The sequence below is a fragment of the Callithrix jacchus genome, chromosome 12, assembly GCF_049354715.1.
Source record: "Callithrix jacchus isolate 240 chromosome 12, calJac240_pri, whole genome shotgun sequence".
Classification (NCBI taxonomy): Eukaryota; Metazoa; Chordata; class Mammalia; order Primates; family Cebidae; genus Callithrix; species Callithrix jacchus.
The window spans coordinates 86,996,118-87,008,857 of record NC_133513.1 but is presented as its reverse complement, the minus strand read 5'-3'; the positions used below and the strand labels follow the sequence as shown (position 1 = coordinate 87,008,857).

At 41.8% G+C, this 12,740-nt stretch overlaps 1 protein-coding gene across 11 annotated transcripts in view; it reads right to left on the bottom strand.

Annotated features, from left to right (window-relative positions):
- The window catches only part of PLCE1 (phospholipase C epsilon 1), a 375,911-nt gene that overhangs the window by 85,525 nt on the left and 277,646 nt on the right, over positions 1-12,740 (bottom strand). For all 11 annotated transcript variants that reach the window (XM_078346073.1, XM_078346074.1, XM_078346075.1 and 8 more), the window contains 2 exons: positions 10,632-10,890; positions 8,490-8,695 (listed from right to left, as the gene is read on the bottom strand). In XM_078346073.1, coding sequence (XP_078202199.1) covers positions 8,490-8,695; positions 10,632-10,890 — 465 coding nt within the window. The remainder of the gene's footprint in view (positions 1-8,489; positions 8,696-10,631; positions 10,891-12,740) is intronic.

The window sequence follows — 12,740 nt, the reverse complement described above, 5'->3', positions numbered from 1 at the left end:
TTCTTGAGCCCAGAAGTTTGAGTCCAGACTGGGCAACATGGTGAGACCCCATCTCTACAAAAAATACAAATGTCAGCTGAGTATAGTCCCAGCTACTCAAGAAGCTCAGGTGAGAGGATTGTCAGAGCCCAGGAGGTGGAGTCTACAGTGAGCAAAGATGGCACCATTGCACTCCAGCCTGGGCAATAGAACAAGACCTTGTCCTAAAAAATAAAAAATAAAATTTTAAATGGACATTCCTTGGGAAATATGGTAATGGTGGCCAGATAAGCAAGACAGTTTTCCTGGACTCAGCCTTAGAATTTTTACTCTCTGTGCGTGTGTGTAGGTGTACACAGAAAAGGCTAGTCTGCATAGAAAATTTAGCATGTTCCCTCCACTGAGTCAGGAACCTGGATTATTTGAGCCAGGAGGATCATGGAGCAGTGAAGGCAAGGGATTGCTTCTTCCATGGCCACCTTGGCAGGAACCTGCCCAAGAGTCTCATTCTTTACAAAGCATAGGAAATTGTTTGTAAGATAAAGGTTTCTGCTGTTTGGTCCATGGACATTACTAGCAAAGCGGGTAAAATTGTGAAGGAGCTGGTGTATAGGCTGTTCCATGTGTCTCTGAAAAAGAAGACTCTCATGCTCAGGAGACACTTGGGCCACCTACTGCCTCTTGATGAGGCAATGACAGTAGCATGGAGCTTGGTGATGCTCCTCAGTGTAGACTGTGGCCCCTGAATAAGATTACCATTCTTGCTTTCAAACAGCAGGTCCTACCTCCTTGCCCCACACAGTGGATATTCTTTCTTAAAAAATGAAATATCAGATTTTAGTGTCTCACAAATCTGATGGTCAGAAAATCCATTTCAGTGCCCATATCAGAAACAACCAAAAGTCCAGCAACAATAAAGTTGATTTTGTATCTAAATACATAGAATTTGGTGTATTTGTGCAATGTAATTCTGTACAGCAATGAAACTGAGTAAGCAACAACTACATAGAACACCATAAAGTTTAAGCAAGACACACAAGAATGCATATGGCATGTATTTGTGACACAGAAATATAGACATTTAAGTAAATATCAGTTTCAAAACCAGGCAAAACTATACTGTACTATTTAAAAATGCATATTGGTAGAAAAACTACAAAGAAAACAAAATGTTGTAAAACTTGTAATAGTTTTTTCTAGGGGAAAGCTGGTAACATAATTGGGAAGGGAAATAAGAAGTTTAGAGATGGTGGCAATGTTCTAACCCTGGGTGCTAGTTATAGTCATTCACTTGATGATTCTTCACATATATTTTCTGATAAATGGGTTACTTTGGAATAGTTTTAGATTTATAGAAAATTGCAAAGACAGTATACCTTACACAAAGTTTTCCCTATTAATATCTTACATTAGTCTCGTATATGTGTCATAATTCATGAACAAATCCTAACACATTATTTCTAAGAGTCATACTTTATTCAGATTTTCTTAGTTTTTCCTAGTGTCCTTCTTCTCTTCCAGGATCTCTCATTACATTTACTTGTGAGGTCTCTTTAGGCTCCTCTTGACTATGACAGTTTCTTCATGTTTTAGGTGTTCTCGACAGTTTGGAGTACTGCTCACGTATTTTGTGGAAGGTGTCTCAATTAGGACTTGCCTGATACTTTTCCCATAAGTAGATGCAGGTTTTGGATTTGGGGAAGGAAGACCATAGAGGTAAAGTATAATTCTTATCACATCATATTGAGGGAACCCAATACCAACATCTCCCTGCTGGTATTGACATTGATCACCTGGCTGAGGCCCTGTCTGTCATGTGCCACTGTATAGTTATTATTATCACTTTTAACTCCTTTTCATACTCTACTCTTTGGAAAAAAAATCACCACGCCCAGGTCACTCTTAAGGAGTGAGAAGTTATGTTGCACCTCCTTGAGGATGAAGAATCTACCTATTTGAAATTCTTTTGCACAGATGTATCTCTTCTCCCGCATTTGTTAATTTATTGTTTACCCATATCATTAACTTTTGTCAGTATGAGCTCATGAATATTAATACTTTGGGTGATTTATAACATGATACCATGTTTACTTCTATCTTTAAAATTTTTTTTTAATTGTTTTGTTGCTGTGACCATTGGGAGCTCTTCCTGTTGGCTCTTGTATTCCTTTCACATATTCCCATCACCCTGCGTGTTTTCTTTTAACACTTCCTTACTACAACAAGATGCTCCAGGCTCATCTTGTCTATTTTCTGTCCCAGTCCTAGATTCAGCCATTCTAGGAGAAACCTTGCCTCCCTTTATTAGAAACCAAGATCTAGCTGGGCGCAGTGGCTTACACCTGTAATCCCAGCACTTTGGGAAGCCAAGACAGGTGGATCTCTTGAGACCAGAAGTTCAAGACTAGCCTGCCAACGTGGTAAAACCCCATCTTTATCAAAAATACAATTAGCTGGCATGGTGGCAGGCGCCTGTAGTCCCAGCTACTTGGGAGGCTGAGGCACAAGAATTGTTAGAACCCGGGATGCTGAGGTTGCAGTGAGCTGGCATTGTGCCGCTGTATTCAGGCCTGGGCAACAGAACAAGACTTTGTCTCAAAAAAAAAAAAAAATCAAGATATGGAATTACATATTTTATGCTCTTTTCCCAATGTTATTTCACAATAAAAAGTGAAAAAAGAAAAAATTCGTTTGTGTGGTATTTAGCTCCATCCCTCTGAAACTGCTCTTGGTAACACTGGAAAACCGAAACTTGCGTCCTCTTACACAACAGCTTCATATATGCCTGCTGCAGTCACCCTGGGTTTAATCTTAAATGTTACCTGCTTGCTGTGTGACCTCGTCAAAATACTCAACCTCTCTGAGTCTCACTATTAAATGGCAAGAAGACAGTGCTCATCTCACAGAAGGATGATGAAGATCAAATAAGGTAACAATTGGAAAGCACTCAGCACAGCGCCTGGCTAGGTAAAGTACACTCATTAAATATAGGAAGACCAAAAAAAAATAATAAAATAAATAAATAAAGGAAGACCAAGTTTTCCTTCCTCACACTTTTCCTTTCCCGCTTCCTCTTCTCTAGGCTACCTCAGCCCAGCTGTTCCGCTAGAGGGGCTTTCTTTTGGGACCATTTCCACATTCTTCATGTCCTACTACTTGTTGTTTTAAGAGCAAAAGGGATTCAATTGTTGAGTATTAGTACCCAGTAAAATACAACATATATATTTGGACATAGAACTTCTGATTTTAATTTAGCAAGATAAATGGTGTTTTCCATATTCCTTTTAAGTTCTGAGTTAAGTCAAGCATGTTCCAGCGAAAAACCACAAGCATTAAAAAAATAGTGTCTGGAAAGAAAAATTGTAAGGCTCTTCTGGAGCCTGTTTCTGCTGCTCAGAGATGATGTAAGCTGGGAGAGAGGGGATGCCATCTTTCTTGGCACCAGTTTTTATTTTAGAATGCAAAAAGAACTAATGCCAGCTGGTAATAATTCCATCAAAAAGCAATCTTCCAGAGAGGAATGCTCAGAATAAAACTGACAATTGCTTGTAATGAAATAAGTTCATTTCGAGCAGGAAGCTAGTAGCTTTTGTCTATTAGATGACAGAGTGAATGTTATGCAATTTTGTGCCTGATTCTCTTAGAAGATAATTTCCTGTGAGTTTACAAGAAGGGATAAGGTGGAATGTTAAGAGTCATTTAGGAACTAAATAATGTTAACCAAAGACACAGATGTGGTTTACCAGCAAAAAAACTACCTTGTCAAACTTAGGTTGTATGTCTTAAGGAGAGGACCAAGGAGTAAAAATAGAAAAGGTTTTTACCCCACTCCTAAAGAGCTTCCACGGTATCCTTCAGTTAGAAACTATAAGTAGACAGACTTGTCTAATGTTCCCTGATGAAAATTTTATATTGGATGATCAACAGGTATTTGTTAACCTGGTTAAATATTTTCTTTGTAAGGGTTCCTTTGCCTCCTGCAAATTTAACAGAATCTCTTGAACCTGGTAAACAAGCCTAATTTAAAATTTTTAAAGATAGAAGTAAATCTACATCCTTTCCAAAGGACTTGCTACAGCTGTTCTCTCTAATAAAATCTTGTGTTTTTAATGCTCCCTTCTGGAAAATTCTTGCTTTTAATTAACCTAGCACCTTCCTTGACTATAAGCATTCTCTGATATCTGAGCAGTTTGTTGGTTTTGGAACCAGCCTGCCCGAATATAAATCCTGGCCCTGCTGGCTGTGAGAGTAAAATGGAACTGTTAAGGTTAAAGCATTTAATATATGGAAAGACTTTAGGACAGTGTTTGCTTAAACATAGGCTCTCAATACATATTACCATCTTAAATATCGCTAATAATATTGTTGTCTGGCTTGCATTTACTAAGTTAGTATCGTAGAACAAAGCCACCAATACAAATGGAGCTTCTCTGTAAAAAGGATATCCAAGTTTCAAGTTGGGATTTAAGTGAGAAACAAGCCTAGGGTGAATGCTGTGCAGGCAGTGGGAAAATGGCCTTCTTTGTCATAAATCACAGAAGCAAGATGGGTCTGAGGTGTTGGCCAAAGAAGCAGAAAGAGAGAAATACAGGATCCCAGGTATTCCCAGCAAAGCCGGGGAGTGAGACTGGGAAGGTCTGGGCTGGGCTGGGCTGGGCTGGGCTGGGCTGGGCTGAGGCAGCTGGAGCAGATACAGGGTGTTGTGAGTTGGGAGTCGGAAAGGCTGAGACCTGTCTGCATCTTTTCCAGTGAAGAATAACTGATTTCCTATCCTTTTATGATTTGGGGCATCCACATGCGTACTTGCGTACGTGCCGTTAATCCTGGTAACGATGATCTTTTCTCAGGTATTTTACTTTCTTATGCTTAGCTTTTTTTCTTTCCTATCCCTGTGGGGTTGGATTATCTTCCAGGCATGTCTTTAATGAGGCTACTGGGGTTGAAGGACACAGAAAACAGCTCTTTGCAGTAAGGGAGAGGAGGATGACTGAGGGGTGCTTCTGAAATGGTGACTGCTGCCAAGAGTGTCCACACCTAAGTGCTGGAGCCGCCTGTATTAGTCTGTTTTCACACTCTTATGAAGAACTGCCTGAGACTGGGTAACTTATAAAGGAAAGGGGTTTAATTAACTCACCGTTCAGCATAGCCGGGGAGGCCTTAGGAAACTCACAATCATGGTGGATGGCGAAGGGGAAGCAAAGCACCTTCTTCACAAGGTGGCAGGAAGGAGAATGAACACAGGAGGAACTACTACCCACTTATAAAACCCTCAGATCTCATGAGAACTCATTATCATGAGCCCAGCATGGGAGAAACCGCCCCTATGATTCAATTACCTCCACCTGGTCTCTCCCTGGACACCTGGGGATTATAATTCAAGATGAGATTTTGGTTGGAGGCACAGCCAAACCATATCACATTCAGAGGCTCAGCTTGGCATTTTAAGGGTGTGAGGCACACATTAATCACAATAGCCACCATTTATATTGGCACTTAGAAAGTGCTGTGCGTTCTTCTTAATTTATATATATCTCTCACGTAATCCTCACAAAAACCTTATCAAGTAGTATTGTCATTCCCAGTTTACAGATGACAAAACTGAGACCTAGTAAGATTCAGCTACCTACCTAGGTGACAGAAATAGTAAGTGGCGGTGTCAAAATTCAGTCCCAGGCAATGTGACTGAAAGGTCTGAGTTATTAATCAGCTCAAACAGCCTCTGTTCTAGGTTTCGGTCATCACCTACTTAGATCTCATTTCTCCAAATGTACAGATCCTTCTTAAGGTGCAGCATGCCAAAGAAGTCAACAATATTGAAAATGATGGCAATAAGAACTTGCAGCTCCTATAGGACTCTATACTCTTCTCTATACACCTTAATACTCCTAATTTCTATTTCCAACAATGGTGCCACGTGCTGCTTTTAGGTTTCCATTCCTTTGTAGGTTTTTAAACACATCCCTTTTTAAAAGCATGCACAGGCATAGCTTATTTATTCTTTATGCCAGCAAATAAAAAAGTATTAATGAGCATTGTAATTCATACGAAATGTAATTGAAATACTTTCAGAATTCAGATGTTCCTAATCTTCAGGAGTTAGACATAAAAAGAGGCTGAGGGTTAGCCCCTCTACAATCAAAAGAAATGCCTTAAACGTTGCAGGACAAAGCATCATCCCCTGTGACTGAGCACCTGGTCAGGCTCATGACCCAGTGCTACTATTGATTAGTTAGGCAAGTGGCTTCAGCTCACTGGGCACAACTTCTTCATCTGTACAGGAGTTAGACAAGCCTACTTGAAGACCCTGTTGACATTTCAAGATTTTCTCAACCCAATTCCCTTCCTGCCGACATCTTGAAGTCTTTTTGTCGTTGTTGTAGAGACAGGGTTTCACCGTGTTGCCCGGGCTGCTCCCGAACTCCTGGACTCAAGTGATCTGCCTGCCTTGGCCTCCCAAATGGCTGGGATTGCAGTCATATGCCACCGCTATCCAGCAAAAAGAAATCTTGAACTTTTTATAATCGCTTTTTGAGATTTCTATGAGTGTTTCTAGTGGTTTTCTGGCAGGAGTAGCTGTGAGGTTTGGGAAGAATTATAAGAGCACCCTGTAGGCGGGGTGAACCAAAGGACCTTGAGATTGTCCCTTCTTTCTTTGCTGTAGTTTTCACAGGGCTGGTGGTTGCCAAGTGAACAGGGGCTGGAGGTTGCTGTTTGTAGAGTCTCTGTTTCAGCCAGATCAACAAAGCATAATTCCTATGGGCCTTTCAATCTGCACATTTTTGGCACACTTAACCCTGTGCTGGACATTTTAACATGGGGCTCTGAATCAGCAATGGATTCCCACATCCTGGCAGATGGCCACAGAAGTAGTGCTTGCTGATCTGGTTCCAGTGAATTCTGTGAAACAGTCCCACCACCTATGTTGTGTGTTGAGCTTCCTTTCAGAATAGCAGTCACTTGAGGTAAGGAAGCTATCACTGGTACTTAGGTACACAAGTTTCAGTGAGGATTTCAATATGACTTCACAGGTTTTATAAAAGAAAGGTTTGCATTTTTGTGTTTTTCTTCCCTTCTAAGAGTGCTTGCAGCAGGGTTTGGAAAATGGGCAGTGGAAGAGAAATGTTCTTAGGATGTAGTTGATAAGATCATTAGGAAGAAGACAAGAGACTAAGGAGAAAATTAGAAACAAAAATATCATAACAGGTGATGAAATCATGCAAGAAATTTATCACTTGAAGGAACCTCAAGGGAAAGGAAAGGATAGTCTAGGGTCTGAGACTCAGTAAAAGTGGCAGTGCTGAAGGTATTTCAGAAAGGTTGAATAACATACACACATGCACAAACACACACACAGACCCAGATGAAGGTTATTGTAAAAAGAGCCACGTGAAATTCTTTATTTTATCTACTCCTATATGATGTACCCTAGAATTGATAGTAGGATTTAAGGAAGAAATTTCAGCCAGATCCCAGGATGAGGAAAAGGCATTCTTCTCCCAGACATCTGTTTAATCTTTCTTACAAATACTGTGAAACTTACAATGAACTGTGATTTCCTCTTTCCTTTGACTGCTAAGAATCTCAGAACAAAATTTAGTCACTGTGTAGACTACATAGTACACATATTCGTATGTTTTCTTTTCTCCTATCTTTATTTTTCTTTTCTTTAATATCCTCAGTTACTCATATTTATTCCTATAAGCATCTACAAAATCTTTTGTTGGAAGAAATAGATATATATACCTAGATACTGAGAGAGAGAGAGAGAGAGAGAGATTAAGAACTTAAATGGCTCTGAGAGGCTTCCTCTGCAGATGTGCTTATTTGTAGATGGTCTTCTCTGTCTATACAGTTTGCCACTAATGTCAGCAATCTGCTAAGTGAAAAATCTTTAAAATAATCTTTGAGCAACTGGAAGGACTTAACAATTAAAAATCTGCAGATGCCGTGTGTGTGCAGGGTAAATTTTAACACACGTCACAGAGCAGTGTTTCTCAAAGTGACACCCTTAACTCTCAACTCAGAATCACCCAGAGGTTGTGAGAGCTAAAAATACTGATTTCTATGTATCACCTAGACCTAACTAAATTAGTAGATTTGATTTAAAAATATCTTAATACCCACCCTAGTACCCCACCTAAGAATTAATAAAACCCACTGTTGGAAAACTAGGAAATAAAAGATCACAGCTCTCCTCCTGAAATTTAATGTGTTGACTTTTTAGAAATGGCAGGATAGCTCTAGGTTTTTTTTTTTTTTTTTTTTTTTAAGGGGTAATAGGTGGTAAGAAGTTAAATTATGAGCAGTAATTTTAGAGCAAAGCAGCAAAATAAGAAAGATAAATTCGAATTTGGAATTGGTAAGGTTTGATGATAAAGAAGTGTGGCTTCATGATAAAAGTGGCAGGTTTTGATGAGGTGTCATCTGAAACTATGCTGAAGTAGGAAACAACTCATCAACAGGAAAAAAGAAGACGTGGGCATTCCCCACTTCTACAGTGTAAAACTTACTGCCATCGGGTTTTGTCCTTCAGGGAACTTTTCCTGGAGCTGTTCCCTTCACCGGGGCTGTCCTCCTCCTCTGTCTCCAGACTTCGACTGCAGCTGCGGATGACCTGAAAGATGCTGTTGACAGTGGACTCCTTCTCCGAATTCTTTAAGCCATTTTGTCCCACTCGTTGTAAGAAATTATCTTGTCCACTGTAATCTGCTACGAACTACAGAAAAATATATCGAGAATTTGCTATTGCAACTTAATATGCCTGGATAACCTACTTGGCTAGGGAAACGAAATCATAAAGTAATAAATAATGGCATTTGTGCCTATTTAATGGGAAAGAAAACAAGAGCCTCCAGGAAAAACATTTTTTCATTTCACCACATGAAATATCAAAACTCACCCTCGTTTCCACTGAGACAACTTTAATCCCTCTAGGAATCGACACTCCACTTCACATTTAAAACACAAAAAACAATATTATTTCAGGGTTCCCTAAGGAGAAGATTAGCCACTTCGCAGAGGAAGGGCATGGTTATTTTATCCTTGTAGTGAGAATTGAGAAAAATCATGAGTAAAGTATGCTATTCTACGGAACCAGATAAAATGACTGGGCCCAAGCAAAACACTGAGAAGAGGTGATGTTTTGCTTTATTGTTGGTGTCCTATAACAACACAGTGGCTTCTTCCTGGTTTTTCAGCTCTTATTGTTTGTACAGTTGATCAGGAAGCTTTTTCCTTCAGAGGTGAGAGCTCTGCCTTGGATAAGAGACATGGAGTGAGGGGTGTGGCCTGGGAGGCTTCCTTTAAGCTTCTTTCTCCATTTCTTGCCGTTTTATCCCAGCTCATAACCCAGAGAGATGCCGGTGGTGTTGCCTGTACCTGTCAGGGGCTCTTAAGTCTTCCTGATATCAAGTGATGCCTTTGCTCTCAGGTGACAAGGAAAAGGCTGAAGTTTCAGGAGAGTCTTCCCACTCCCATGGAGAAGGTGTGTGCATGACTCTCTCTCTGTCTCTGTGTGTGTGTGTGTGTGTGTGTGTGTGTGTGTGTGTGTGTGTGTGTATGTGTGTGAAAGGTCAATAGTGGGTTCAAAAGGTCAATAGTGGGATCATCATGGCAGGAATGATCCTAGATTCGGGTTTGGTCCTAGGTAAAGAACTTCCGAAAATCTCCATAAAGCTTTTTCCATTTAGTAACTTCTTTCATTTTAAAATACCTTAGAGAAAGGTTTCCTTATCTTTTCCCTCCAGTTTGTGAATCCCCCTTCTCTCCAATGCCCGATTCCCTGGGTCAAAGCTTACACCATCTCTTCTGCTCTGGGAATCAGGAAGAGGAGGCAACAGGCCTGGGAGGAACTAGGCCCCGGGGATCAGGAACCTGGAGCTTGTCTCTAGATGAGGCTCCAGGCTCCCCAGCATCTTTCCACAAGGGATGGAAAGAAGGCAGTGTTGACTTCCCCTCTTTTTTCTTCCAATGATGTGGAAAACTTAATACGCTCATTGACTTTCTTTATTCCCTGCATCCAGACATTCCCACCCAGTAAGAAAAACCTGTCAATCTTTGAAAAAAATCTAAAACAACAACCTTTTCAACTTGTACTTACACATTAAACCTAATACATTAAAATTAACTTCACAGGCCGGGCGTGGTGGCTCGTATCTGTAATCCCAGCTCTTTGGGAGACCGAGGCAGGCGGATCACCCGAGGTCAGGAGTTCAAGACCGGCCTGACCAACATAGTGAATCCTTGTCTCTACTAAAAATACAAAATTAGCCAGGTGTGGTGGTGCACGCCTATAATCCCAGCTACTCAGGAGGCTGAGGCAGGAGAATTGCTTGAACCTGGGAGGCCGAGGTTGCAGTGAGTGTAGATTGCGCCATTGCACTCCAGCCTGGGCAACAAGAGCAAAACTGTCTCAAAACAGACAAACAAAACAAATAAATAAAAAAACTGACTTCACAACACTATGCCCCCCACAGTGCTAGCTGGCATTCTTTTCTTCAGAACATCCAAGGATCCATGTGCTACCTAGAAACAGTAACAACACTGTCAACCCTGTGTTCAATCAGTGACCATTTCTCTAGTGAGCACAGGCAGGACCTGATAAGACAGGCGGCAACAGTGGCTCCTCAGGCCATGATTCCGAAAGGCCTTACCTCTAAAGTTTCCTCTCGGGAATTGTACTGTGGGCAAAGCTTCACGAGGCCGGAGGCGCCGTCGAGCACTTCACAGAGCTCCTTCAGAAACACCCCACAGAACGGAACCACCTTACAGCCAGGGATGTGCAGCGCACGTGTCACCACCTTTCTGTACTCACAAGAGGACTCGTGCTGGGCCATAGCGTCCTTCAGGCTCCTCATGGTCTCAATATCAGACTGGTCCATAAACTGCCACATTTTTAAAACTTTTCTTGACCTATTGCAAATAAATGACATTTTTTAGTCTGAAGGAGAAATAATATAGTTACAGCAAGGAGCCTAAATTCCATACAAATTCATTCTTTTTGTTAATTTTTTTTAAGGTGGGGTCTCGCTTTGTCACTCAGGCTGGAGTACAGTGGTGTGATCTCAGCGCATTGTAACCTCTGCCTCCAAGGTTCAAGCAATTCTCCTGCCTCAGCCTCCCCAGTAGCTGGGACTACAGGTGTGCACCACCATGACAGGCTAATTTTTGTAGTTTTAGTAGAGATGGGGTTTTGCCATGTTGGCCAGGCTGGTCTCGAACTCCTGACCTCAGGTGATCTATCCGCTTCAGCCTCCCAAGGTGCTGGGATTACAGGCGTGAACCACCACACCCGGCCCCAAGTGTTCTTTACTTGTTAATATTTACGTAGAATTCCTATCCCCATCTACTTTCCCAGATAATATGAATAATACTTTCATAAATTGAAACTAAAAATTAAATAGGACAGATACAAACAAAAATAGGTATATCAGACACGTTAGTTATGGAAGCTGTGCACTGAATGTAGGTTTGAGTTTTTCTGGCAGCTGTGGCCAAAAGGAGAAAGCAGAGGGTAATGTGGTTTGTACAAATATTGACAGAGGAGGACTGCCTGGGGAACCTGGCCCATCTGGTCCTCTTGATCTTTTAAATATCACTCTTGGATTAAGCCAGTCCCTTAGTGATAAACATAAGGCCATTGTTTTCACCTCTTCTGTATAATTGATTTTTCCTGAATCAAGCTTTGATATGAAGCCACCAGCCCATTTTTGGGGACCTTGTGAAGTATTCTTTGCATACCAGGACATTAAGTGGGACTTTCCCTATTCTGAAACGCCTGGTGAGAACCACAGGTGACATTGCACCTCACCTTCTAAAGAGAGGCCGTCCCAAGGTGGTGCCTGAACTGCTCTGCCCACTGTCCTTCTGTCCATGCAGAGGAAGTGGATCTGAGCAGATAGGTTGTAAATATTTCTCCGGGAGGAATTGTGGGAGGGCTCACCTCTCTGTGAGAGGAGGAAGTGCAGGGGTGTTAAGTGAATTCCATGGGGACCTTGAACTGCGTCCTGGGCAGTTTGTGGATCACATGGACTGGTACCTGACTCTTGCCTAAAGGTTTGATGCTAGATGGAGCTGCCTGATGGCAAAGGGAGAGAGAAGATTCCAGTAGATACGTCCTGTGCTTGCAGAGTTCTGAGGGCAAAGTGCTGAGTCTTTTCTGTGAGTCAGGAGAGGACACTGTAGAAAGAGGTGGGGCTTGAGCTGTCTTGAAGGGCCTGCCTGCCCAATGAGATGACCCTAGCAGAAAGGGCCTGTGAGGACAGGACCTCTGGGGAGTGAGCACTAAGAGGCTGACCAGAGGGTACACTGCATTTCACTAGGTAATGGTGCAGTGGGGAGGTGGGGGAAATGAGTAGAGTAACTAGTAAGAAAACCTAAAAGCACCCTCCATTGGTCTCTGTGAGGGCACCAAGGCCAGATTTCAACTGCCCCATTAGGTGATACTCTGTGCTCCCTTTACCCCCATCCTTTCCCCTCTCCTCTCCTGTCTACTTTTTTTTCTGCAGAGACCCCATTGAAGAGAAGATGGAGAAAAAAGATAAACCCTATCTTCCCCATTACTGCAAGTCTCTGAGATTTGTTGGGCTGTGAAACATGGGGAAAGGGAAGAAAATATATATTGAATGAGAGATTAAAATTTTGATTTAGGGTTGGGTGTAGTGGCTTGAGCCTGTCATCCTAGCACTTTGGGAGGCTGAGGCAGGCAGATGCCTGTGGTCAGGAGTTCAAGACCAGCCTGGGCAACATGGTGAAACCCTGTC